The sequence below is a fragment of the Enhydra lutris genome, unplaced genomic scaffold, assembly GCF_002288905.1.
Source record: "Enhydra lutris kenyoni isolate GAN:26980312 unplaced genomic scaffold, ASM228890v2 scaffoldscaffold52, whole genome shotgun sequence".
NCBI lineage: Eukaryota > Metazoa > Chordata > Mammalia > Carnivora > Mustelidae > Enhydra > Enhydra lutris.
In genome coordinates, this window is record NW_019154136.1 from 1953996 (window position 1) to 1979847 (window position 25852).

The 25852-nt window shown below is 41.1% G+C and overlaps 1 protein-coding gene across 2 annotated transcripts in view; it reads left to right on the forward strand.

Annotated features, from left to right (window-relative positions):
- The first annotated feature begins 9425 nt into the window (after positions 1–9425).
- LOC111157129 (angiotensin I converting enzyme 2) overlaps positions 9426–25852 on the forward strand; it is a 38741-nt gene continuing 22314 nt past the window's right edge. The window contains exons 1-7 of one of the 2 annotated variants that reach the window (XM_022518370.1): positions 9426–9681; positions 15578–15736; positions 19204–19297; positions 19969–20112; positions 21550–21662; positions 22671–22776; positions 25652–25749. In XM_022518370.1, coding sequence (XP_022374078.1) covers positions 9496–9681; positions 15578–15736; positions 19204–19297; positions 19969–20112; positions 21550–21662; positions 22671–22776; positions 25652–25749 — 900 coding nt within the window. In that variant the 5' untranslated portion in view covers positions 9426–9495. The remainder of the gene's footprint in view (positions 9682–15577; positions 15737–19203; positions 19298–19968; positions 20113–21549; positions 21663–22670; positions 22777–25651; positions 25750–25852) is intronic. The other variant, XM_022518371.1, reaches the window with a different exon arrangement.

The following is a 25852-nucleotide window of genomic DNA, read 5'->3' on the forward strand; positions in this document are numbered from 1 at the left end:
CAAGCGTCAGCAAGCTGAAATGCATTGGTGCCTTGCACACACAGTAAATATTTTGTATCAGTTCTCTCCCCTGTGATATTCAAAACAGAGCTAATTGACCAGGTTGGTATTTTAACACTTTATTTTTTCTCGCTTTCTCATACTTGCTGCTGAGACCAGTGCGTACACACGCATACATACATGTAAACAGGATCAGACACTTGGTGCCTGAATGCCTTGGCAGCTTTGCTACTAACTATTCAGTCCGCTTGGCCCTGACTGAGATTTGGGGAGGCGCAATCACGCACACACGTTAGTCCTTGAGAGCATCATGTTCGTAGTATTATCTAGATCAGGGTCCCTGAACCTCAGCACTTGACATTTGGGGCCAAACAGTTCTTGTTTGTGGGGAGCGGTCCTGTACATTGTACAATGTTTAGCGGCCTCCCAACATATCTTCAGACATTGCCACTTGTCTCCTGGGAGGCAGAATCGCCCTGGTTGAGACCCGCTGCTTTATATCACTGGCAAAGATTGGCTCTGAAGAGCACAAAATTATCGCCGTGCCATCCGAAGTTGTCATCTCTGTATCTACGATCTCTAATTATTATTCTCTGTTCCTGAAGATACTCACCCTACTGAGAAAAACCTCGCTTTTTAACAAGATAGGGCAGAGCACCCATGGTCTCCCCTCAGTGAAAATCATGAAGATAAGGAGAGAGAGAAAAGGAGAGAAACTGTGTTCATGACTGATGCAAGTTTGATGACATCCTGGGGCCATTTTTTGAGCCGTCTAGCCACACCTTTTATGCTTCTTCGTACCTTGACGGTCCCTCTTTTCCATGCCTGTGATAAGAATTCTTTCAAAACGTGCTTTCTGACCCCAAAGAGTCCAATCTTGAAGCCAGACTGCTGAAGCTCAAATCCCCGTTTGATTGCTTTTGAGCTTTGTGATCTTAATTCTGTGCCTCAGTTTCTTCATCTAGGAGACGAGGACGATGCAATTGCTTACCTCTTGGCACGTTGTGAGGATTAAATGAGGGAGCATATGTAAAGCGGTTAAACTCTGGGTGGCACACAATAAGCATTCAGCAGAGGTTAGATTAGATATCATTATTGTTAATTAGTAGTGTTACTCTCTGTGATTCAGAGGCTCAGGTCCTGCAGAACACCTAACCGATGACTCCTTGGGGCCACTCTGTCCTGTTTCCCTGAAATCATGAAAAGTTTTATAATTTTACAAATCAGAGTTTATTCGCATCATCTTTGTCCAAGTAAATTTCCCCATAATACAAGATGTATGAGCCAGAAATTATATGTTCTATGTGATTTTCATTCTTTCATTCCTCTCACTTACTGAGCCAACAGTTGTTAACACTGTTGCGGGGAGGTCCTATATCCCTGCAAAAATTGGGGTAGTGGTTTGGATAGATATCTTTCCTTTCCTATCAGGACTTTCTCCTCCTCTTGTCCACTCTCACCTGGTTATGTCATATGTAGTCAGTGGGTAGGGGCAGCAGCATGATATTAATAACTAAGATGGAAACTCCATCCAGATCAAGGCATCGTTCAGGAAGGTTTTGCAAGTTCTGTCTTCTGTTCCTAAAATTCAGTGAGAACCCAAACTCATGGCTGGAATGAAATCTCTATGGAAAATGTCCCTACAAATAGCTCCTTCTGCAGTGGGTGGAACAAGCACTATGTATGTTACCTATATGAAAGACATTCCCTCCCACTTCCTAAAGGCAGAGCCAACCTTAGCTGGATGTCTACCATTCTCCAACATGAATCGGATGCAAATCTTGATTAGTCTAAGCCAATTTTCCTAGTCTCCTAGGGATGGAGTCCATAACTATCCCTACTAATGGCCCAGACCAATCAAATCCCTTAGAAGATGTGGAGGGAGGGGAGCGTTATCTCCAAAATGAGCCTGATAGTCCTCAACAAGACAATGACTATTGGACATGGCTTGTTGGATTAGAAAACGTGGCTTTAATACTCAATCTGGAGACTGATGTAGAGCCCAAAGGGGATGAAAGTTTATTCTAAGATATTTAGAGACAGTTAGGAACTATTAAACGAAGTGTAAGCATCTTCAGTTACCCTCAGACTCTAACTGAGAGGCAGGAACTGGCTCCAAAAGGAGTCTTCTGTGCTTTGAATGTCCATCAATGTTTCAGGCTTGACCTGGCTGGGTGTACGCTACTTGACTTTGTGTATGTCTCATGTCAGCTGCCTTCTCTGAACCTGTACCTTGTTTCACCTCGCCACCTCGTGCTCCTGAGATGTGTCTACTTTTCTAAACCAGTGGAGAAATGTGATGTTCTGGCCAAGTTCTTGAAACTCCCTTTAAAAAAAAAAAATGAAACTCAGTTTATTAACATATAGTGTATTATTAGTTTCAGAGGTAGAGTTTAGTGATTCCTCAGTTTCATGTAGCACCCCGTGCTCATTATATCACGTGCCCTCCTTCATGCCCATCCCCCAATTACCCCATCCCCCCCACCCCTCCAGAAACCCTCAGTTTGTTCCCTAGAGTTAAGAGTCTCTTATGATTTGTCTCCCTTTCTCATTTTGTCTTGTTTTATTTTTCTCTCCTTTCCCTTATGATCCTCTGTTTTTTTCTTAAATTCCGTGTGAGGGATCCTTTGAGTGGAGAGAGAGCCCAAATATAACAAAGACCAGAAAGGAACAGAGACAATATATAGAAACAGTGACTTTATAGATAATACAATGGCAGTAAATTTATATCTTTCAATAATTACTCTGAATGTAAATGGACTAAAAGTTCCAATCAATAGACACAGAGTATCAGACTGGACTTAAAAAAAAAAGACTTATCAAGATGCTGTCTACAAAAGACTCATTTCAGACCCAAAGACACCTCCAGATTGAAAGTGAGGGGGTGGAGAGCCACTTATCATTGTTAATGGACATCAAAAGAGAGCTGGGGTAGCAATCCTTATATCAGACAAATTAGATTTTAAACCAAAGACTGAAACTCCCTTTTATCATTTCTCTGTTCAGTCCACAGATGGCTCTTTGGGGGGGGGGGGGGGGGTTTTGTTTTGAGTAACTCTTTTCCCTATTTATCCACCTATTTTCCTCCTCAGGTATGAACTAAGTAATGCTTTATTACTGGGATTCTGAAGTAAGATCTTTGCCTCTTGGTCTTAACTGAAAAGACATATTTGAGCAGCATCTCTGGATAACTCTCCCATTCATATCTTCACCCCTGGCCTCTCCGTCAAACCATGGATTTGTATATCTGCCTTCTCAACATCATTACTTGAATTTCTGTGAGATATCACAAACTTGACTGGACTCCTAGTCTTCCTTCCAAACTGTTTTACCTGCAACCTTCCCCATGTAGATTGATGTCCATCTTGCTCTCCCAGTTGGTCAATCCAAAAACCCTGGAGTGATCCTTGTCTCTGTCTTTCTTTCTCGGCCTACACCCAGTTCGTTAGCAAATCCAGTTGGCTCTACTTTCCAAATGTGTTCAAAATCCAGCTACCCTTCTCATGAGCTCTGCTGCTACCACCAAGCCACTGTCTTATTTCACGTGAACTCTTGGAATGACCTCCTCACTGGTCTCCGTCTATGGTTTTTCCCCTCTGGATTCTCGTCTCCACACAGCAGCCAATGACTCTCTTCAAATGGGAGATCATGTTCCTGCTCTGTTCAAACTCTACCATGGATTCCCATTTCACTCAGGATAAAGGCTCAAGTTTTGCTTCTAAGGCCCTAGAAGTAAATGTATACCAATGGCTCTAGTGTTGCCTGCTATCTCGTATGGTCTGGGTGTAGAAATAAATTTGGGTGAGAAGGCAAACACCGTACAATTATAAATTCAGACCAGTAATAATTAGTACAATCCTCCTGGAATCCACAGCTTGTCCTCACAAGTTTGAACCTGTCCGCTGAAAATATTTGTCATTTTCGTTAATGGAGATTATCTCTGCTCTATCTGTAGGGAAAAGGGAGTGCTGGGCAGCTAGAAATGTAAACAGGAAAGAGCTTTTGCTTTCCCTTTGGGCTAAAAAGTCAACTTGTTATTTATTTTCTGTAAAGTACTTATAAATCCACTTCATATGATAAGTATGTGGTCAAAACCAATTGCACCAAATGCAAATAATTTTTGGCCATGTGGAGTTTTAAATTTGTCTATGCTTTTTATGTTCAAGATGCCCTTCCTTATTTCTGTTGAGAACTTTACTCTATCTTAAGACAGGAAACTTCATGAAACATCCTTTTCTCTTTGAAGTTAACCAAAGTTTTCTTCTCGGCTTGGGGAACTAGAAGATGTTTTCACCGTAGCTAGTTGGCAACCTCACCATTGATGACTCAGTTGGAAGTATATGAAAAGTAGAGCAGTAAGGGAAATACGATCTCAAAGTCTACGCACTTTGCTCCTGTTCAGTGCAGACACACCCTCAGCTCTGAGCCTGTGGAGAAGGGGCTTTCTGACTAACTCGGTAGTTATCTGGTTTCCATTTAGGTTTTAGGAGACAGCAGTTCAAACGGGGAGGGGCTTTGTAGTGGGCAGGGTTACGGAAGTAGATTCTTCAAGAAGTGACAGCTGATTCAGAACCTGCAGTGACAGCAGAGTTAAGAGCAGTAAAGCTCTTTGGAGCCATTATGTAAAGCCCTAAAGATATTGTCACGTTATAGCCTCGTCAGTAAACAATATTCAAGATGATGACAGTGAGTCATCCAAAAAAAAAGGTTGCTCAGGCAACATCCTAATTAGGATGGAATATATTTTAGAAAAAAATTTCTGTGTTCAATGGTTTACAAACGCACAACTGGTATAATCACAGTACATTTTCATTTTGCTTCTGTGGGCCCACTCATTCTGAGAATGTGACAGTTCTCCTATAGACGAAAACTGTACTATGGACACTTCTCTTGTTTCTCTTACTTCTCAAAGTGGCCGAATTATTACCCAGCTCCTCTCATTTTGCGTGGCTTTTATTACTAGGTTTCCAGCATTCTGATCTATGTTCTCAGGTACTAATTCGTATAATAGTCACACTGTGCTATGAGATGGGTGTATTATTATCATCAGCTTTGAAATCGGGAAACAAGGTGCTTCAATTACCTGCTTCAAGTCACTCAGCCAGCAAGGGGCAGAGTGAGTCTATTACGCTACCTGACTTCTTCTAAATGGCAGGCCCGTAATGGGGGAGAGCTGTCCACCCCATCTCTACCTCCAGGTCTGAACTGTGCTTCAAATTACATTATTTTAGACCATCCACTCTCGTGTTTATTTTCCTCTGGATACTCTCCTGTGTCTCTCTACACTTGTGTTCCTCTGACACGAGCTTCATACTCTAAGTTATTTTGCATCTAATACTTCTGTCAACAAAGTCTAAGATAGTGGGAGGTGAATTTTCCTTTTGGTGGGCAGCCAAACTGGAGTTACAGCTCGTCTTAAGTTTTTTTTTTTTTTTATTCACCCCGCTTCTGTGGACTGCAGTGGTAGCAACTGACTGGTCTCCCTGCCCACCCTGCCCCCCCTCCCCCAGCCCTTACCCCCCCCCGGGCTCCCCCCTAATCAGCAATGAGAGTGAATCACTTCTCTGCTGGAAGCCTTCCAAGTTCTCCCCCACATTACTCAGAGTAAAAAAGCCAAAGTTCTACAGTCATTTGTCCAGCCCTCCTGGTGTGGCCCCCAGCTTCCTTTCCATCTTCACCCCCTGCCACTTTCCTTACGCACTAGGGTCCAGACACGAAGGCCTCTGATGTTCTTCAGACCTTCCTATACCCTTTGCACTCGCTGCTCCCTCTGCCTGGAACAGTTTTCCCAGAAATCCACTTGGCTTTCATCCCTTCCTTTGGGTCTTTGCTCAGAGGCCCCCCTTTCATCCCCACGCCATCCCCCACCGCCCCCCTTTTCTGCTTATTGTAAAGTCATAGCATCGCTCGTCATCGGCTGTTTGTTTCTTTCCTCTACCTCACCTCGTATCAGATGATATCCACAAGAGCTCTTCCTTTCTTATTAGTGTATATCCAATAACTAGGAAGGTGCTAGCACACAGTAGGTAGCCAATAAAGAATTGTCGAAGCAAGGTTCTTGTTAATAATATTATTAATATTACATACAACACCCGGTGCTCATCCCAACAAGTACCAACCTTAATAGCCATCACCCATTTGGCCCATTCCCTGCCCACCTCCCCTCCAGCAACCCTCAGTTTGTTTTCTATGGTTAAGAGTCTGTTTTATGGTTTGCCGTCCTCTCTCTCTCTCTCTCTCTTTTTTTAGTTCATTTGTTTCATTTCTTAAATTCTACATGTGAGTGAAATCATTTGGTATCTGTCTTTCTCTGACTGACTTATGGTGCTTAGCATAACACTCTCTAGCTTCCCCCCTGGTGTTGCAAACGGTAAGGTTTCATTCCTTTTCGTGGTTGAGTAAGAGTCTATTGTATATATACCACATCTTTATGCATTCATCAACTGACGAACATCTGGGCCCTTTCCATAATTTGGCTATTGCAGATAATGCTGCTATAAACCATCAGGGTACATGTGCCCCTTTGAATCAGTATTTTTGTATCCTTTCGGTAAATACCTAGTAGTGCGATTGCTGGGTTGTACGGTAGTTATATTTTTAACTTATTGAGAACCCTCCATAGTGTTTTCCAGAGTGGCTGTACCAGTTTGCCTTCCCACCAGCAGATGTTTCAGGGACATTTAAATCTCCTTGAATAACTTTACATTTTCTTAAATCCCTTACTGAAGTGGAAGGTACACTGTATCTTTGTTTGTTTGTTTTACTATTCTTTTATCAGAAAAGAAGTGAGGCAGTTAGCATGTGACTTGTTCCTAGTGAATCTCTAGATATGTATTTAGGGTCAGAGAGCTATATATTTCCCAGATGCAAACCATATCCTAAAAATTATATTTTATAGATTTATCGGGTGTCAAGATCAAAGTCTTCCCTGTACCACTTATGAAATTCACCCTCCAACCCTTTAGAAAAGCAGAACAGGTTTCCTGCCTCTCCAGTTTTCTAATTTTTTTCTGGGTCTCTGTTATTTCTCAAAGACAGTCCATTCCTTTGAGCCAACTGTGTTTCTGGGTCCCATCCCCTGGGTCTTTAGTGGAATCCTTCCATTCTCAGCATGAACTTGGACAGAACACTTCTGGGTAGCTGTCAGAACGGTGGCTTCTGCTCAGTGGAGAGTGAACAGAAATTCCAACAATCCAGTCTCTGCTTGCATGACGAGCTAGCTCTACAGAATTATTGTGACAGTTCTTCTGTTTCTGACTTTTCCAAGTTTCTTGGCTTCCAGAATTTTCCTGCCTCGCTGTTATCTCAGGCTCCTTGTCCATCTATTTTTAGCTCTCAGATTTCACATCCTGCTTTCTCCATTTCAATTTGATCATGTTAATCTTATTTTCTGCCTCAGTGAATTAAAATTGGACTACTTCCATTTTTTTTTTTTTCCTAAACCCAAGAGCTTCATTCAGGAAGTGACCTGAGTAGAGTTTTGTTTCGGCTTTTATTAAAGTAACATTCCAACTCTTTGTTCACAGCCTCACCTGCTGCTCCCCTTTCTCTTGACTGATTTTTCTCCTAATGCCTGTGAGAAGTGAGTAGATCCCAGCTTCCTTAAATGTGGGAAGTGCTGTGCTTTACTGAAACTCAGAAAATTCTCTGATTTCCGCGCCCCCCTGCCCCCCCGCCAGCTTTCTGTTAACACTCTTTATCGCAATTGCCTAAATTTGTCAATTACCTTATTTCTTAGAAGGATCACAGGTTTGATTCACATTGGATGTGGCAAGATCCATGGATGTGGCCTCCATCTTCACTGAAGGCACCTGTCCCTCTGCTGCTGCCATTATTGCTCTTAGACTCCTGGCCACAATGGAAAGGTCTGTACTCTAGAATCAAATGGCGTTCCTGGCTCTACCACTGACTAGCTGAATGAGGTTTGGCAATTTAAGTTCTCTGAGCCTCGATTTCATAATCTGTATAATAGCAATTTAAAAAAAAAGATTTACCTCCAGGAGCACCTGGGTGGTGCCGTCAGTTAAGTGTCTAACTCTTGGTTTTCCCTCAGGTTGTGATCTCAGGGTCGTGAAATCGAGCCCCGCATTGGGCTCCGTGCTCAGCACAGAGTCTGCTCGAGATTCTCTCTCTCCCTTTCCCTCTGCTCCTCCTGCTTGTGCTCTCTCTCACTCTCTGAAATAAATAAATCTCTTTTTAAAAAAAAAAAATTACCTCTAGGTTTGCGGCGATGCTTAAATGAGATATTATAATGCACAGCACCTTGAACAGTTACTTAGAATTATTTTTTCCTGTTCTATAATAGCACTAATTTAACAACTGTGGAAAAAGGGAAAGTTGTGAAACCTTTTTTTTTTTTTTTTTAAAGGCTTGGTTACTGCACCTGGACCTGGAAGACTTGTTTTTCTAGGTGAAGAAATATTTCCCCTGTGTGAAGGTTTCATAATCACCACCAAGCTGGCCCGAGTGCTGCCATTTAAAGTGGCTCCTCTCTTTTATCTCTGATACACCTGCACCCTGGGAACGAGGACACCGATCCAGCTCCTGGGACACTACAGGGTAATCACCAAAGTCTCTTCGAATTCTGTGTTGCCATGATCCCATGGTTTTGGATGCCCAGAGTGTGACATGGACACTCTTTGAATTTCATACCATGAAGAGTCATTTTTATTTCCCTGGGACCTCAACTGAGTTTAGAACAGGTAAGTGAAAGGGAAGGAGGCACACGGTGAAGTCGGCCGTAGAACCACTGTTCAACATGGTCATCCGAGAAGTAGAAAGGGAGCCTTCTTAAGCTTACCCAAGCCAGAACAGGTGAGTTAACCTGTGGAGTGGAGTGGAGGGTAGTCTTATACTTTAAAAAAATGGCCTCGGAAGGTAAAATTTATCAGAAAAAAAATGAATTCCTTAAAGACAAGGGCAAAGCAATTTATTTACGAAGGGAAAATGTTACCCAAGTAGAGAGACACTGTCTGGGAATATGAGCTTGAAATTTAAAAAAAAGGGAGAGGTAACTGACTTTCAATGAAGTCCTGTCTGGAAAACATGTCAGTACCACTACTACCCCCGTGATTCCTAAATCTAGACTTCTTTGGTCCCTGTAAAATTATAACACCTTTAGTGTATCTTTAACAGCTTTTTTAGGAACATATTAACCAAATGTGCAAGTTCTGATCTGGCCATAAAATACTAGGAGAACTATAATTCTCTAGGATTAATGAATAACATTTGTTTATTTGATTTACTTTATAAAATCATTCTAAAATCTGTTTACATATCTGTCCTCTCCAGGCTGAAATTTATAGTGGTTCAGCAGATTGTTTACTGTTTCTTCTTCTACTACTACTACTACTACTTCTTCTTCTTTTTTTTTTCCCATCTTTCCTGCTCAGTGCCCAACCCAAGTTCAAAGGCTGATGAGAGAGAAAAACTCATGAAGAGGTTTTACTCTAGGGAAAGTTGTTCAGTGGATGGGATCTTGGTGCATAGGGAAGGATGTTAGGCTCTTCCTGGCTCCTTCTCAGCCTCGCTGCTCTAACTGCTGCTCAGTCCACCACTGAGGATCCGGTCAAGACATTTTTGGAGAAGTTTAACTATGAAGCCGAAGAGCTGTCTTATCAAAATTCACTTGCTTCTTGGAATTATAACACCAATATTACCGACGAGAATATCCAAAAGATGGTGAGTTTCCGTGGCTACGTAGGGGTATTTGTGGCTTCTTAAAGGTTAGATTACTGCCTGTGCTACTGAAAAGGGAAAGCCAAGAAATGCTCTGAGTTGTGAGATTGGATGTTTGCCTCAGTATTTCTGATTCTGGAGTCCCAGATGACTAAACGTAATTGACCCTGGGACTCATTTGGAAGCTGTTACAAAATAATTCACTGGTCTCAGTCCAGATTCTTAGAAACAAGTGAACATGCTTTATAAAGTTACACCATAATTCTCATCATAATCAGCGTTTCAAAGCATTTCGCGGAAATGCCATGAGTTATTGAGTTAATAATTTTCCCAAGCCTACAATGTCAACAGGAATATCTGAAGACTCTCTAAAATAATATATTAACTGGAAAATGCAATTGGAGGCTTAGTGAAAAAGCTAGCTAGTAATTAAAGTAACCATGGGTCTGGAGACTGGATTTGGGAATTCCTTCCTTCATTGTCACGGAGCTCTAAGGAACTTCCAAAGGTCACAGAATCCATCCAGAGCCCTTGCAGAAAAACCATAATCAAGCCAGTTTTGACAAATCTCAGAATGCTCTGACAAAGCAAGATGCTTTGACAAGTGCGAGGATTTAGGAATTTCTTCTCTCACCGATCGCAAAGCAGTGTCTGTACACATTGGGGCTGGAAATCGAGCAACATTATTTTAGAAAAGATTTTGTATCACTTGTATGGCAATACGTTCCTTCACAAATGTAGTTCAGAAATTTTTTCAAATGCTGAGTAGGTTGCATGTTTAAATTACTGCCACTCACGGGACAGATCATACCTGAGACATACCACCTCATTTGAAATACTCCAAGAGAAGGTTTGCCATTTTTCTAACGCTCAAGGAAATCCTGGAGATTTTGACAGCCCGGTGTTGTCATAGGAGATCATTTGTTTCTTGTCTCCTATTTTGGTCTTACCTCTCTCCCTGTCTTTATTGTTGCTTTTCCCTCGCTTTTTATTTGATCTCTCTCGGAGGTGCCTAAAGTGTACCGTGTATTGGCTTTCATTCTCAGCCGGATGGTCCTGTAGGTGCTGGGGAAGGTGTACCGGCTTCATGCCTGAGGACTCCGGCGCCACACTGCTGAGGTCCAGATCCCGGCCCTGGCACTTTACAGCTGGGTGAGCTTCAGCGGGTCAGTTAATGTCTCTGCACCTTCAGGAGCTCACCTGTGTAGAAGAGCATCCCGCTACTCTCTGCCTTGGAGTGTGGCCGTGAAGCCCGAATTCATACTGAGAGCCCCCAGAGTGGTGCTCGGTGCTTGTGAGCCTGGGAGAACAGCTCAGTCCGATTGCTCTGAGCATGGGAGGGAGTTCTAGCTGCCCAAGAGACAGGTTACAGTTCTGCTGAGCGCCCTCTGCTGAGAAGGCACGTTACGGAAGGAGACAGAGCGATGGTTGTTGATAGCTTCTCTGATCATTGAAGGTTATTACTTTTGAATTGCAGTGGCAGATGAGAGCCAAGGCCAGAGAGGAAAGGGCATAAATCATGAAGTGTGGCCAAGCTGCAGAAAGCATGGACCCTTGAAAGGAAAGTGAAATTATTAGAATGCAAAAAGGAAGCAGGTGACCACTGGCGATGCCCAGCGAGGGCAGTCCGGTGGTCAGGAAGGGCTGCTGCTGGCTGCTGCTGCTTGGTGTACGCCAGGCACCTGGCTAAGAGAGCGTGGGGGTAATTTTGGCTAACTCTTTTGGTTTGGCGCAACTTCGTGACGTTTCAGATCTAGTTATAGGACCTGGGTGATAAGATGAGGTTTTTTTTCCTTTGCTTTTACTATAGAGAGCTTTTAATGACAGCTTTACTGAGATATAATTTATGCACCATAAACTTCAATTCAAAGTATGTGATTCAGTGCTTTTTAGTATATTTACAGAATTGTACAACCTTCGTCACCATCTAATTTTAGAACATTTTCATCACTCCAGAAAGAAACCACATGCCTCTCAGTCATCACTCTTCCTCCCAGCTCCTAGCCCTAAGCAACCACCAGTCTACTTTCTGTCTCCATAGGTTTGCCTATTTTGAACATTTCATATAAACAGAATCATACAACACATGGTCTCTAACCCTAACGTTACTTCATTGCTTTTGGTTGCCAAATAGTCTTCCGTCATCTGATTTTTCTTTATTTTTTATCGTAAAAATTTTCAAGCATGAAAAATAGAAGAGAGATGAGTACATTGAATCTCTTCATACCCATTGCCCAGTTTACAAATTATTAACACTTTGGCCAGTCTTTTTTTTTTTTTTTTCTACCCAACCCCACACTTACTGGATTATTTTGAAGGAAATCCAAAACATGATATAGTTTTATGTGTGTATTTCATCTTGTAGCTCTCAAAGTATTTTTTTTAAAACAACCTTAATAATAGTACCATGCTGAAATCTTAACAATAACTCCTCAGTATCATCAATTATCTGGTCATCATTCAAATGCACCCTACCGTCTCATTTTATTTCTTTTTCAATTTCAGTTGCTGTTTTGTTTGAATCAGGATCTAACAAGAGCCTCTCCTTGCAATCATTTTGAAGGATGTACTTTAAGCTCTCTTTTAACCTACAGAGTCCCTCCCTCACTTTTTTTTTCTTTTTTGCAATTTATTTGCCTAAGAATTAAACTTTGGGTGCCGTAGAAACTCACACTTTCTGGACTTGCTGATTGTGCCCCCTAAATGTTGCTTAACATGCTCTTTTGTCGCCTGCATCTCCTGTAAATGTATAGATCTAGGACAGAGGGCAGAGCAATTTTCTGTAAAAGGTCAGTTAGTAAGTATCTCAGGCTTTGTGGGCCCTATGGCCTCTGTTCAACTCTGCCATTCTAATGCGAAAACAACCATAGACAATACATGGAGTGCGATTATGTTGCAATTAAACTTTATTTACAAAATTAGATGGTGGGCAGAGCCCTGATCTATAGATTTGATCAGACTCAGGTTTTACCCCTGAGTTACTTAACAGGTGTGGAAATTGAATTCCAGTACTAGCATGGTGCAGAAATATTGAGGCAAGAAATGAACAAAAAACTAGTTCAGGTCCCGAGAGCTCTGGAAAAAAGAATAGCTTGGGATGGAACAGTATGTCCTAGGGGGTCGGAATTCAAGGCAACATTATGTAATTTTTGAGGGGCGGATTTAAAGTATAACACTTATGGTAGTGATAAATAAAATAAAACCGGTATCTTCAAAGTACCTCTATGTCGTATAATTAAAAAACGTCTAAGACTGGGCCCTTTTGGGGATTGTGAGTTGTTTCCAGAGGAGACTGAGAACAAAATTATTGCTATAATTTGGTATCAAAGTTTTACCAGAAATTTTGCTTGACAGTAAATCACCCTGGATTGGGTGAAGAAGGATAGGGATTTAGAGGTAAGTTGTGTACTGACAGATGAGTCCGTGCCGTAGACCAAACTCTTCTTTCCATAGCTCGCTACTTCCCACTCATGTGTTACAGAGAACATAATGCGTTGAATATCATCCATAGTCAATGAGTCAATGGTTAAAAGTGTTCGCTTTGGAGGTAAACATATCTGGGATGGCACGCTGGTTCTTTCAAATCACTAGCTATGTGTCCTACTGGACCCCATGCATCAGTTTCCTCGTTTATGAAGTGGAGACTGTCACAACTACCTCACAAGATTGCTTGTGAAGATTAACTGAGAAGTAGTTCCTGATGGGTTGTATGTACTCAATAAAGAGAGAAATCATTTTCCATTTTTACTGCCGTTATTTTCATCTCTTGTCTGATTCCATTGTTGTCATGTCCACACACTATTCCCATCACGTCCTGTGCCTGCTTGGAGCCCCTAAGTGATTCCCTAGTATTCAAAGGATACTAGTCAAATTCTTTGGCCTGGAAAATGCAGTTGTGCCCGAAGTCCTGCCTTTGGGATTGGTACTAATTATTTATTGTGTTAAAAATTACCACAAGCTTAGCAGCTTAAAATAACACACATTTATCATCCCACAGCTTCTGTGGGTCAGGAGCCCAGGCGCTGCTTACCTGCATCTTCCATTTCTGAGTCTTCTAAGGTTGTCATCAAGGTCCTGGCTAGTGCCGTGGTCTCAGCTGAGGTTTGACCAGGGATGAATCCACTTCCAAGCTAATGTGGTTAGTGGTAAGCCTTCAGATCCTTGGGTGCTGCGGGACTGAGGTCCTTAGTTTCTTACAGGATATCAGGCAGAGGCCATCCTCAATTCCTCCACACATGGCTGGGGAGACCATAGTGTTGTTCACAGCATGGCATCTTGCTACATCAGAGTCAGCAAGGGACACAGAGTTTTAGCAAGATAAAAATTAGAATCTTATATAACATAGATAGGTACATGATGTCACCTTTGAGGCATGCTACTGGTTAGAAGCAAATCATAGCTCCTGCTCACCCGTAAGGGGAAGGAAATCACACAACTGTGTACCACTGAGAGGTGAGGACCATGGGATCCATCTCAGAGTTTGTGTACCGCAGGAGCCAGGATCCAGATGCTGTCAGCTGATGGCCATAACCACTATTTACTGCTCTCAGCCCCCTTATGCACTTATGAATAATGGAGACAGAATGACTCTCTATCTCATGTGAGTAGGAAGATCAAATGAAGTACGTTATTCTGCAAAGTACTCTACACCCAACTCCTACCTACTTTAGGGTCTTCTCCATGAGTGCTTGGCCAAATCTAGTTGCCTACATGAGTCTTTCTTTTCTTATAGCAGAAACTGCTTGGCCACTGCAAGTTAATACATGATCATACGCTGTTATATTTCATTAATGAAACATTCATGCTGCATAGTTATCTTTCTGATAAAACTATAGTAACTTAAGGACAAAGTACTTTTTTCTATAAATTATAAAATAGCTAACTTTTAAATGTTTAGTTTGTATCAGATACTGTGATAAACATTTTATTATTTGTTAATTCTTCTCATCCTTACATCAAATCTTTGAGGTAAGTCCTGGTATTACTCTCATTTTACAGATAAGGTAACTGGCTCAGAGAAGGTAAGTAATTTGCCTAAAGTCACACAGCTAGTTAGAGGTATGTGTCTTCAAGAATGGAGATCTGAAAAAAAAAAAAAAAAAAAGAATGGAGATCTGACTTGTCTTATATGCTACCTCTTTTATATAGTCTAGAGAAATACAATATACAAAGTAATTGCTCATTTTCATCTTTGGTAAATGAAAATGAGCTTGTACATTGAGAAAAGATTATACTAGAAGAGTCTGGAGAAGTCAGTCCACTTGCCTATACTGATGTTCAAGTTGTAGGGGTGGGGGGGTGTGAGTTCCGGCATCATCACCTGTTCGTTGGTTTCTTTTGTGTTAGAAAATCACCATGGCTACCAAAAGGCCATATTCTGGGCAACCTTCTTTGGGGAATGTAAGTTAAGATCAGTCTCTCTGGTAAGTCATGGCACCATGGAGCTCACTGCAAACTGTTTCTCATTTCTTACGGTTCCCATTGTCACGAGGGGCTGTATTCCCATTAAGTTTGCTCTGAACTTTACTGGCCCCCCCCTTTGGAGCATTCATCCTCAAATCCTTGATTAACTCACAATGCTAAGGCATAAATTCCAGGGACCCATGTCACAGTGTTAAGGCCATAAATTCCAGGGACCCACAGTGTGAATTATCTGTGAGAATTCATTTCCAGTTCAGGGTTTAGGACCCCTGGGAAAACTAGGCACTGGGCCAGAAAGAGAGAGTGACCAAGAATGGCCTGGTCACTCATGACCTAAGCCTTGACCTTCAGCAAAGTAGAGAACTAAACCACTCAGGAAATATTAGATTTTCCACCAGATGTTTTCTGGACGGTATCTTCTGTTCTCTCTGTTCAAGCAGTGCCATTCTGACTTCAACTTTATTTTTTGTCGTTTCAGAATATTGCTGGGGCCAAGTGGTCTGCCTTTTATGAAGAACAGTCCCAGCATGCCAAAACCTACCCACTAGAAGAAATACAGGATCCTATAAACAAGCGTCAGTTGCGGGCCCTTCAGCAGAGTGGGTCATCCGTGCTCTCAGCAGACAAGCGCGAACGAGTATGTGAACATTCTAGCACTGACCCCAAGAGCTGAAATATTTGGGAAACATTAAACATTAATATCCCCATGGCTTCTTCTTTTATCTGCAAAGACAGTGATGCTGGCATTAGAAAGAGCTCTGTGCCTAAGTAGGGTGACCACAAAATTTGTCATCCAAACTGGAATCCTTTTGCAAGTGAAAGAAGTCACTGGTAATAATTATGTTAGGACACAGAGTTAAACGGGTGTTGTCTGGGCACGGTGTTGTATACGCGTGCTGTATACAGATGTCACCTTCCTGAGGACCAGGCGGCCTGAAGGATATGCTTAGTCTATGTCAGCCGCGCTCAGCCAGGGGCGATTTTGCCCCTCGGGGCCATTGGATGATATGTGGAGACATTTTTGGTTGTATAACTGGGGGAGGGGGCCAGCTATTAGCATCTAGTGGGTAGAGGCCAGGGATGCTGCTAACCAGTCTGCAAAGTACAAGAGAACTCCCAATGACAAAAAATTACGTGGTCCGAGATGTTTATAGTGCCAAGTTGAAGGAGTCCCGTAAGTGGTCCAATTCCTTCCCCCTTTTGTTCTTGATTCTTCTCTGTAACGTCTTCAAAAAGTGGCCAAGAGCCTCAGCTCAAACTGCTTTACAGGTGGGTGATTCGTCTCTTTCTAAGGCATCCGTTCCATATGTGCATCCCCCTCATTGAGGGAGATACTCCCTCCATCGAGCATTAAGTGCTTTACCTCCACTTTGTTCTGCCTCCTGGATCCAAATTGCTCTTTCCTAAAGTAGTTTTTAAATAAATGAAGGTACCTATTTTTTTAAAAAAGATTTTATTTCTTTGTGAGAGAGAGAGAGCACAAGCAGGGGAGCACAGGCAGAGGGAGAAGCAGGCTCCCCACTGAGCAAGGGAACTGATGTGGGACTTGATCCCAGGACATTGGGATCATGACCTGAGCCAAAGGCAGACAGACGCTCAACTGACTGAGCTACCTAGGTGCCGCAGCTATTTTTTTTTTTTAAACTAGTTGTGTCCTTTTTTTCCTTTAAATCTAGGCTAACTAGATTAAATTCACTCTGTCAATTTCCTTCTATACAATGGTTTCAAGTTTCCTAACCAGTCCTAGCCGCTGTCTTCATTTTGTCAGTAACCTTGAACTAAACACCACACTCTGAGTTGGTTCCGGTCTGCATGAAGGCGAGCAGGAATATGACATTCTGCACCCTGTGCCCTACATCTGTTAAGATAGTCTAGGACTATACTAGGTTTTTATTGGTTTGGGTTGGTTTTTCTGACAGATTCCATGTTGGCTCATATCAGCATCACTGTCGATGAAGTTTTCCAGATCTCTTCCTCTGATGTCGCTCTAAAATAATAGCTTCAAGATCCTATTTTTAAATAGGTAGTTTGTTCAAATTTAAAGAAGCCTATATTTGCCCTGTTAAAATAACATCTCTCACCCCATCTCTCTAGCCTGGGAGCCAGCAAATTTTTTTTCTGTAGAAGGAAACATAGTAAGTATCTTGGGTTTTGTGGGCCATACATTGTCTGTCACGATGAGTTAACTCTGCTGTTGCAGCAGGAAATCAGCATAGCTAATACATAAACACATGAGTGTGGCTGTGTTCCGATAAAACTTTACAAAAACAGACAGCAGACGGTATTTCGTCTGCAGATCATAGTTTACAGACCCCTGATCTAACCTACTAAAACATTTTTATCTAAAATATTTGACTATTTAAAATCAAAGTCTTCTTTCTCAGTTGCTTGTCCTCTGGAACTCTGTTGTAAGCTCTGTCTATTAAAAGAAAAAATTCATGATAAGGACAAAGATAAACCATATGGCACATATCTTCCTACAATGTTATTCCTATCTGTTATTCCACATTCTTTGGATTCAATTATCCAACTCGTTATTAATCCACTTTATCTTATCTACTCCATGCTTCCCCATGTTGTTCACAAAGACACCACATGAAACCTTGCTTGTTAGTATTTTACAGTCTAGACAGCTAGATAGAACCTAGAACCTGTATTTTTGTAAGATCCCAGGTAATTCTAATGTGCAGCCAAAGTTGAAAACCACTGAAATGCCTGTAAAAGCTTGGAGTGTTCGGGAAGAGAGGAGACTCAAGGATGCATGAGTTCAATGGAGAGGAAAGAGGGGAGATTGAAAAAGCAGGTAGACCAAGAGACCACGAGGAGTCATGGTAAGGAATTTGAATTGATTCCTTTGGACTATGGGACCTTGTTGAAGTTTTAAGCATGGGATCTATTTCATGTTTTAGAATAACGATTCTTATAGCAGAGTGAAAGAATAATGGAAGAGGGAAATAGGAGAAGGGAAACTGAGCCTTTCATTGAGAGCTTCTTAAATCAAATGTGGAAGAGAACCAGTTCCTTCCCTCCCCTCCCCTCCCCTCCCCTTTTCTCCCTCTCTTATTCCCTTTCTTCTTTTATTACCAATCCATTGCAGATCAATACTTGGTTAACTTCATTGCTCTCATGCCGAGGTGTCATGGAAATATCAAATGGTTCTTAAAGTTTATAAACATTTATTCTCTTTAAAAAAATTTATTCTCTTGATTCCTGTACTTATCACAGAATAGAAACAAACCATTTACTGTCTTGCTCTTGTCCACAGACCATACTTTGAGTAGCACTGCTTAACCCTATTACCTTTACTCTCCTTTACCTGCAGGGTAAAGTTCAAACTCTTTAGTGTAGCACAGATGACCCCTCACGACCTGGCCCCTGCTAACCTCTCCATCCATACATCCCCCACTTCCCTCAGTCAGCCTCACTATGCCAGTTTCCTTCAAGGCGTCATCACTTCTGGAAAATACCTGCTCTTTCCCAACCTCCATCCATCTTTTAGGCTCTGCCTTCTATCTCCTTTTTCTACTGGACCAATTCCCACTTCTCTTCCAAGACACCGCGCTAATGTCCCCTCATCTGTGAAGCCGTCCCTTAATCTCCAAGTTATCCATTTATCCACTCCCCACCAGACTTCCACATCACTTTTTCATGGCAGTTACACCACTTGTCACTTGGTCATTATGGATTTCATGGCTGCCTCACTGTCCCATGACTGTGGGGTCCTTGAGGACCAGTGACGTGTTCGTGTCAGTTATCTGAGTGTAGGGCACAGTAGATGTTCAGTAAATGTGTCCTTAAAGATTGCTGAACGAAACAACAAATGCCCGTGTCTGCCCATGTGTACCTGAGCAGCGTCCCCAGAACTCCGGTAAATCTGTTTATTTCAGTCACTCCACGTGTATTTATTATGTGTTTCTATCTAAGCTTCCATGTTAGTTGGTGGGGGAATTTAACAGAGATATTCCTACCCCTCATGAAGGAGGATACTTGGCAAAGATGTGAGCTGCTGTATTTTGAGGCATAAAAAAATCACATGGTCTAAAGGACATATTTGCCTTAGCACATTTACCAGTTTAAACATTGTTTATTATATTTAATTTGCAGCTGAACACAATCCTAAATGCCATGAGCACTATCTACAGTACTGGAAAAGCTTGTAACCCAAATAATCCACAGGAGTGTTTATTACTTGAACCAGGTAAGTTATTAATTTTGAGCAAGGATTATGAAATTTAACTTTTTTCCTCTAAGTTTTAAATTTTTAAAAGTTATTTGTTTGTTTGCTTATTTGAGGGAGAGAGATAGAGAGAGGATGTGCCTGTGCGTGAGGGTTGGGGGACAAGGGGAATCTCAAGCAGACTCCGTGCTCAGCTCAGATCCCTGCACGGGGCTCGAGCCCATGACCCCGAGATTATGACCTGAGCCGAAGTCAAGAGGTGGACGTTTAATGCTTAACTGACTGAGCCAGGCACCCCTTTTCACTCAAAGTTTTAAAACTGAGATTGGCACTGACTGATAACATGGTGCCTTTCAAATGGATAATGCAAAGATTAGGTAAGATTCCAAATAGGTGTTTTAACGCATAGATGAACTTTTAACTTTTAACCAAACTTCATGGTAAATTCTGTCACATTCCAAGGAGTTTAATTAAGTTTGCAGCTAAGTGATTTCAAAGGTTTATTTTCTCTGCAGAAATATTTTGAAACTATAACATGGACGAAGAAATCGATATATTGTGAGATTTCCTTTAATAACCGTATGCCTTCAATGTCTGCTAGCCTTACTTTTAATTCTTTAAAGCTCATATAATTGCGAATAAAAATATTACAAATGCATGTTTATTTCCTATTGGGTGCTTTGCAATGACAGGTTTGGATGACATAATGGAAAACAGCAGAGACTACAATGAGAGGCTCTGGGCCTGGGAAGGCTGGAGGTCTGAGGTTGGCAAGCAGCTGAGGCCATTATATGAAGAGTATGTGGCCCTGAAAAATGAGATGGCAAGAGCCAACAGTAAGTCCGCCAGCCTGTAGAGGTCCTGCAGCCCGCTCTGGGGCTGTGGGCTATTTCTCATGAGTTACCAAGGCTTCCCTTCGGTAGAAGACGTGTCCCTAAATTAATGTTCATCTGCTGAACAAATTCAGGTTATGTGTCTCAAAGAAGAAACTACTAGGGAGTAAGGTGTGCTGACATTCTACAATTTAGAGAACTCAGAAATGAGACTGAACTACAGGGCGTCAAACAAGTCAGTTGTCCAGGAAAGTATCAGGAACCAGAGATAGCCTGGAGATTGAGTAGGGATTCTATTTCTCAGATAGGGTGGGAGACAGAGACAATGTCGCTCCCCTAAAATCCTATCTGGCCACAGTTCATTCTCGAAGGCCATTTGTGTGTTTAACTCAGGGTGGTGTTCCAGAAAGAAAACAAAAATCAGATTAATTTAGGCTGGAACTCCATTCTGTTCTGCAGTTGTAATTATAACTCAGATCGCGTAGTCCTAAAACTCTTAACATGGGGCAGAATTTCCATATCTCCTAACTTATTCTCCTGCCTGAATAATGAGCTGAAGCTACGGCGTTATGAGTAACTTTATGCTTTGGTGATTCACTGCCCCCTGGGGTTGAGTAAGGAAGCATTTTTTTTTTTTTTTTCCATCTGTCGTTTCTAAATATCTCCCACTGCCGCTTAAAATGATACCGTCAAGCCACGGGCAAGCTGGAGACAGTAGCTCATCACCACATCCTTCTGTCCAAAGAGTTCTTTCTCTCTTCCTTCTGATCATCCATTGCCAATGGGCATGTAAAAGCAAAAAATTACCAGAACACATTTGCAAACGTTATTGTCTAATATCCCAACGCAAGCTTGTGTCTCCCGATGCCGAGATGCTACGTGAAGCCCAGAGAGATGCTCTGTGCAGACGCGTAATTTACAAACACACACAGGCCCACTGTGGCAAGGTCTAAGATGAGTTGAGTTAGATGTGAAAATACAAGTCCCTGAACCAAAGGAGGATTTAAAAACACAAATCCAGTCACATGTTTTAAAGCCAAAAATACAAACTCAAGTATGGAGAGGGTAGAGACTGAGGGTTACGGGACTTGTAACATGCCTTTGCCTCTTACCAGTGGGGTTATCCTGGACAAATGATTCCCCCATCTAAGAACAGCCTGCTAATCTGCATGACTTCCATGATGTCAATCTGGTTGGGCTTTTGTACTTATTAGATGAGGTAAAGCCTTCAAATTTCTGGCAGAGAGCAAGTGCTTGACAGATACCAGCTAGTGTTATTTGTTCCATCCCTTTGAGTTATTACTTAGAAAGGCAGTAAAAATGGGACAGATCTTTGGATTTTTTTAACCTCCCAGCAAGGTTAATCCGTGTATACAGTGCCTCATCTCTTTCTTTCCCTGATGTTCTCTTCCTTCTTTTTTTTTTTTTTTTTAAAAACAGATTATGAGGACTATGGGGATTATTGGAGAGGAGACTATGAAGAGGAGTGGGCAGACGGCTATAACTACAGCCGCAACCAGCTGATTGAAGATGTGGAACACACCTTCACACAGGTGTCCAAGGAACCATACACAGAGACAGACATAGGGCAGTGCGTGGGAAGAAGGGACAATGACCAAAGGCATTCTGGCTTCTTCTTAACACGCTCATCAGCCATTCCCAGAGTTATGGAATATTAGAGCTTGGAAAGATTTTTAACATGCGCTTATCATATGACTAAAGTATTCCACTCTGAGGTGTCTATATGAGAGAAATGAACATAAAGATCCATACAAAGACTCACACATGAATGTTCATAGAAGCATCACTCGTAATGGCCCCAAACTGGGAACAACCTAGTAGTCCTTTAGCTGCTGAGCTGTATCCATGAGATACTAAATGAAGCAAACTCGGATGTATTCATACAATGAAACACTACTCAGTAATAAAAAGAAGGAGCTACTGATACATGCACTAACATGGATGAACCTACAAATCATGGTGCACGAAAGAAGCCAGACAGAAAATGTCACAGACTTTATGATTTCATTTATATGAAATTTCCAGGATAGACAAAACTATGGTGACAGAAATCAGTTCAGTGATGACCTGGGGCTGGGGGTGGGACTAGAATTGACTGCAAATGGGGACAAGAAAAGTTTTGGGGATAATGGAAATATTCTAAAAGTGGGTACTAGGGAAGACTGCCCAACAGTATACATTTACTAAAACTCATGAAACTGTACATTTAAAAATGGGTGAATTTTATCGGATTTAAATGTACTTCAATTTAAGAACAAAGGAAGTAGGTAACATCTTAAAAAGGAATATTTTTTGTATCCGCTTTCATTTTGGGACCTGTATTCCTCCCAGGTGTGTTAATTGCTCTATGCCATGAACCTAGTCATCATTAATATCTGGGAAGAAGAGATCCTTTCAAACTCTCCAGTGCATTTGAGAGGAGAAGAAATTAGAATTTAGGGAAATTCTACTTGTCTAAAGAGGCTTCTGTCTTTAGTGTTGGGGATTGGAAATTGGAGTAGACTACTCTTGGTCTTAAATTTTCTTCCTCGGCTTTTCAGATTAAACCACTGTATAAACATCTTCATGCTTATGTGAGGGCAAAGTTGATGGACGCCTACCCTTCCCGTATCAGCCCAACTGGATGCCTCCCAGCCCATTTGCTTGGTGAGAAACTCCAGGAACTCTTTGTGTACTTTTTGTTCTCTGCTATTTTTTTCCTTTTTCTTTTTCTTTCTTTCTTTCTTTCTTTTTTTTTTTTTTTTTTGGTTCTCTGCTATTTCTACCAATAAAGGTTTTTTTTTTTTTTTTGGAATGAGGCCCAACATAAAACTTACGGAAAATTTTGTGAACGTAGTTGGTAACATTATTGAAATCACATTTTGCAAGGACTTTCTTCAACATAAAAGCCATTTAAAATTATTCTCTATTGCATTATTATTTTACACATAAAGGGTTATTATGTTGGCCACAGTCCAAAGGATAAAGGTATATTTAAAATAACTAGAGAAAGAACTCCAAGTTCAAATGAGAGTGGAAATGGGGAGAATAAGTTTTATAATTTAAGTTGATTGGCTAAGCTTTTGAGGTGGAGTTTGGCATTTTAGTATTATATTATCAGAGGAATAAAGCTTGGTAGGATGGGGGTGGTCAGGGAGGAGAGAAAGGCTTTCTAGAATTAAGGTATAGCTTGAGTGAACATTTCATAAGTTTATTCTAAACTGCACCAATTACTTTCACTGCAGAGTATGTGCTTTGGAACTGTATGGGTTACGAATGAAGTCTTTGCCATGAAGAAAAATGCCCAGCTTAAGAGGAGACTCAATCTTCCAAGAACTTTCTATCCTGCCACAGAGCCTTTGTAGACCATGAAAGACCTGAGGCCCTTTGTTGAATCTCCTAATTCCCTTCTAGAGAGTGGCCATCCTTCCTTCCCCTCTGCCACTCTCTAGCTGAAGCCAAATAAGATATATGTGTTTGAAAAGTTCATGTCATGCATACATAGCATTCCTACCAAGCTAAGTTGCTGGTGACTAATTCTGCTCGAGAGCCAAAGCTCTCTCGCAGCAGGATAGAATATAGACAAAGGGCCTGTGGAGACTTTTACTTTAAGGCAATATATAAATACTCTCTACCATGTCTTTGGTAGGCATTCTTCCATAATTCAGTTTCTGCTTAACCCTATCTGGTGTGACGTGGCTCTTTCTTCCTTCGAAGGTAGACTAATCTAGTGCTTCGTGGCACCAATTATAAGCAAGTTCTGCCTTATGTGGGACTGAATCAACGGCCCTCTAATGCCTTGCATTCATTTTATCTAATTCCATGATATGAGTTTCCTTGGAATATGTCCATTCTTCTTCTATAAGATGGCCTTCTGGATCTCTTAAAAACCCATCGTATAAGGCACAGCATAGTACCTGGCCCAAGAGTATGTAATCAATATATTTTAGAGGGTATTATTGTTACCATCATGTATACACTCTTTGCTTCTTTCCAGTGAAATATCCTACACAGATTTTTAGCCATTCTTTAAAATCTCAATTTTCTAATTGTTCTCCTTTGGACAAGCTAGGCCTTGTTGATGTCTCTCTTCACATATCATGCTCAGAACTGAACAATTGCTCCAGCTGAGGTTTGGCCAATATGGAGTAAAAATGGTACCATGCCTTCCTTTGTTCTAGAGACTATAATTCTTTATTATTATTTTTTTGCTTTTTCTATATATTTATTACAGGTACAACAGAGGTCTTCATAAATAGTTGCTTTTCTTTTTTGCTTTTTCTTAATTCTATTTATTTACCTTAAGATTACATTTGTGTTTTGGAAGCCATGTCACACTGTTGGGCCCCTTTTGGGCTTTTACACATAGACTATGTTTCAGCTCAAAGTCACTTATCACATATTTTTATAGTGGATACATCTTTCTTTAAAACTTAAGTAGAGGGGCTCCTGGATGGCTCAGTCAGTTAAGTGTCTGCCTTCGGTCATATAATGATCCCAGGGTCCTAGGATTGAGTCCCACATTGGGCTCCCTGCTCAGTAGTGAGTCTGCTTCTTCTTCTCCCTCTGTCCCTCCCCACTGCTTGTGCTCTCTCTCTCTCTCAAATAAATAAATAAAATCTTTAAAAATAGTGGTGCCTGGGTGGCTCAGTTGTTAAGCAACTGCCTTCAACTCAGATCATGATCCCAAGGTCCTGGGATTGAGCCCCGGGTTGGGCTCCCTGCTTAGCGGGGAGCCTGATTCTTCCTCTTCCACTCCCCCTGCTTGTGTTCCCTCTCTTGCTGCGTCTTTCTCTGTCAAATAAATAAATAAAATCTTTAAAAATAAATAAATGAAATTTGGGCATAGGCCCTTATACTTATCTCTACTGAATTTTAATGTTTAAAACATGAGTTCATTGGAATATTTTTCATGTAGTTATGTTGCACCATTCCTTTGGTGCCAACACTCTGGTCTTGCTATTAGATTGACTTTTTCTAGATCCATCTTGCCTTTTAGGGTCTCTGGCCTTGGAATCCAATTTCTCATTTGTTTGAGATGTTTGAAAAATTACTCAATTAAGTGTATCACTATAGTATATTGATAAAGGTGAAACTTTGTTACTAGTTAGTAGAGATTCCTTGATGATGATCCCATATGATCTCTCTTGAGTCTAATATTAGGAATTACTAATAGTATAATTTTCAATATTTTGTTTCATGGATGGTGGATTATATAAATCTGTTTCTAATCTATAGTAGCTATGATGTTCCATACAGTTAATAAATAGTGCCTTTGAATTGTAATTCAAAATGGGAGAAACAGGGATAGTCTCCTGCCATTTTAAACTTTTAGAGGAGATAGTTAGAAGGGCGTGTTGAAAATTATAAATAAGAGAACAGAAAAAGAGGTAATGAAAAGAAACTAGATTAAATCTAGAATACTGTATGACCTATTTACTGATCCTAACTTATGCACTGTGTAAAATCAGGTCTGTGTAAAATCAGAAATCACTTCTGCCTTTGTTATGTATTAACAGAATCTTTTTTTTTTTTTAAATAGGTGATATGTGGGGTCGATTTTGGACAAACCTATACTCTCTGATGGTCCCCTTTGGACAGAAACCAAACATAGATGTCACTGATGCAATGGTGAACCAGGTAGGAAGAGGCCTTAAAGACCAAATCTAAATCCTCAACTTCATTTCTTTTTCTGCCATTTTTCTCTCCTTATCTTTTGCATATAAAACCACGTGTATAAAAA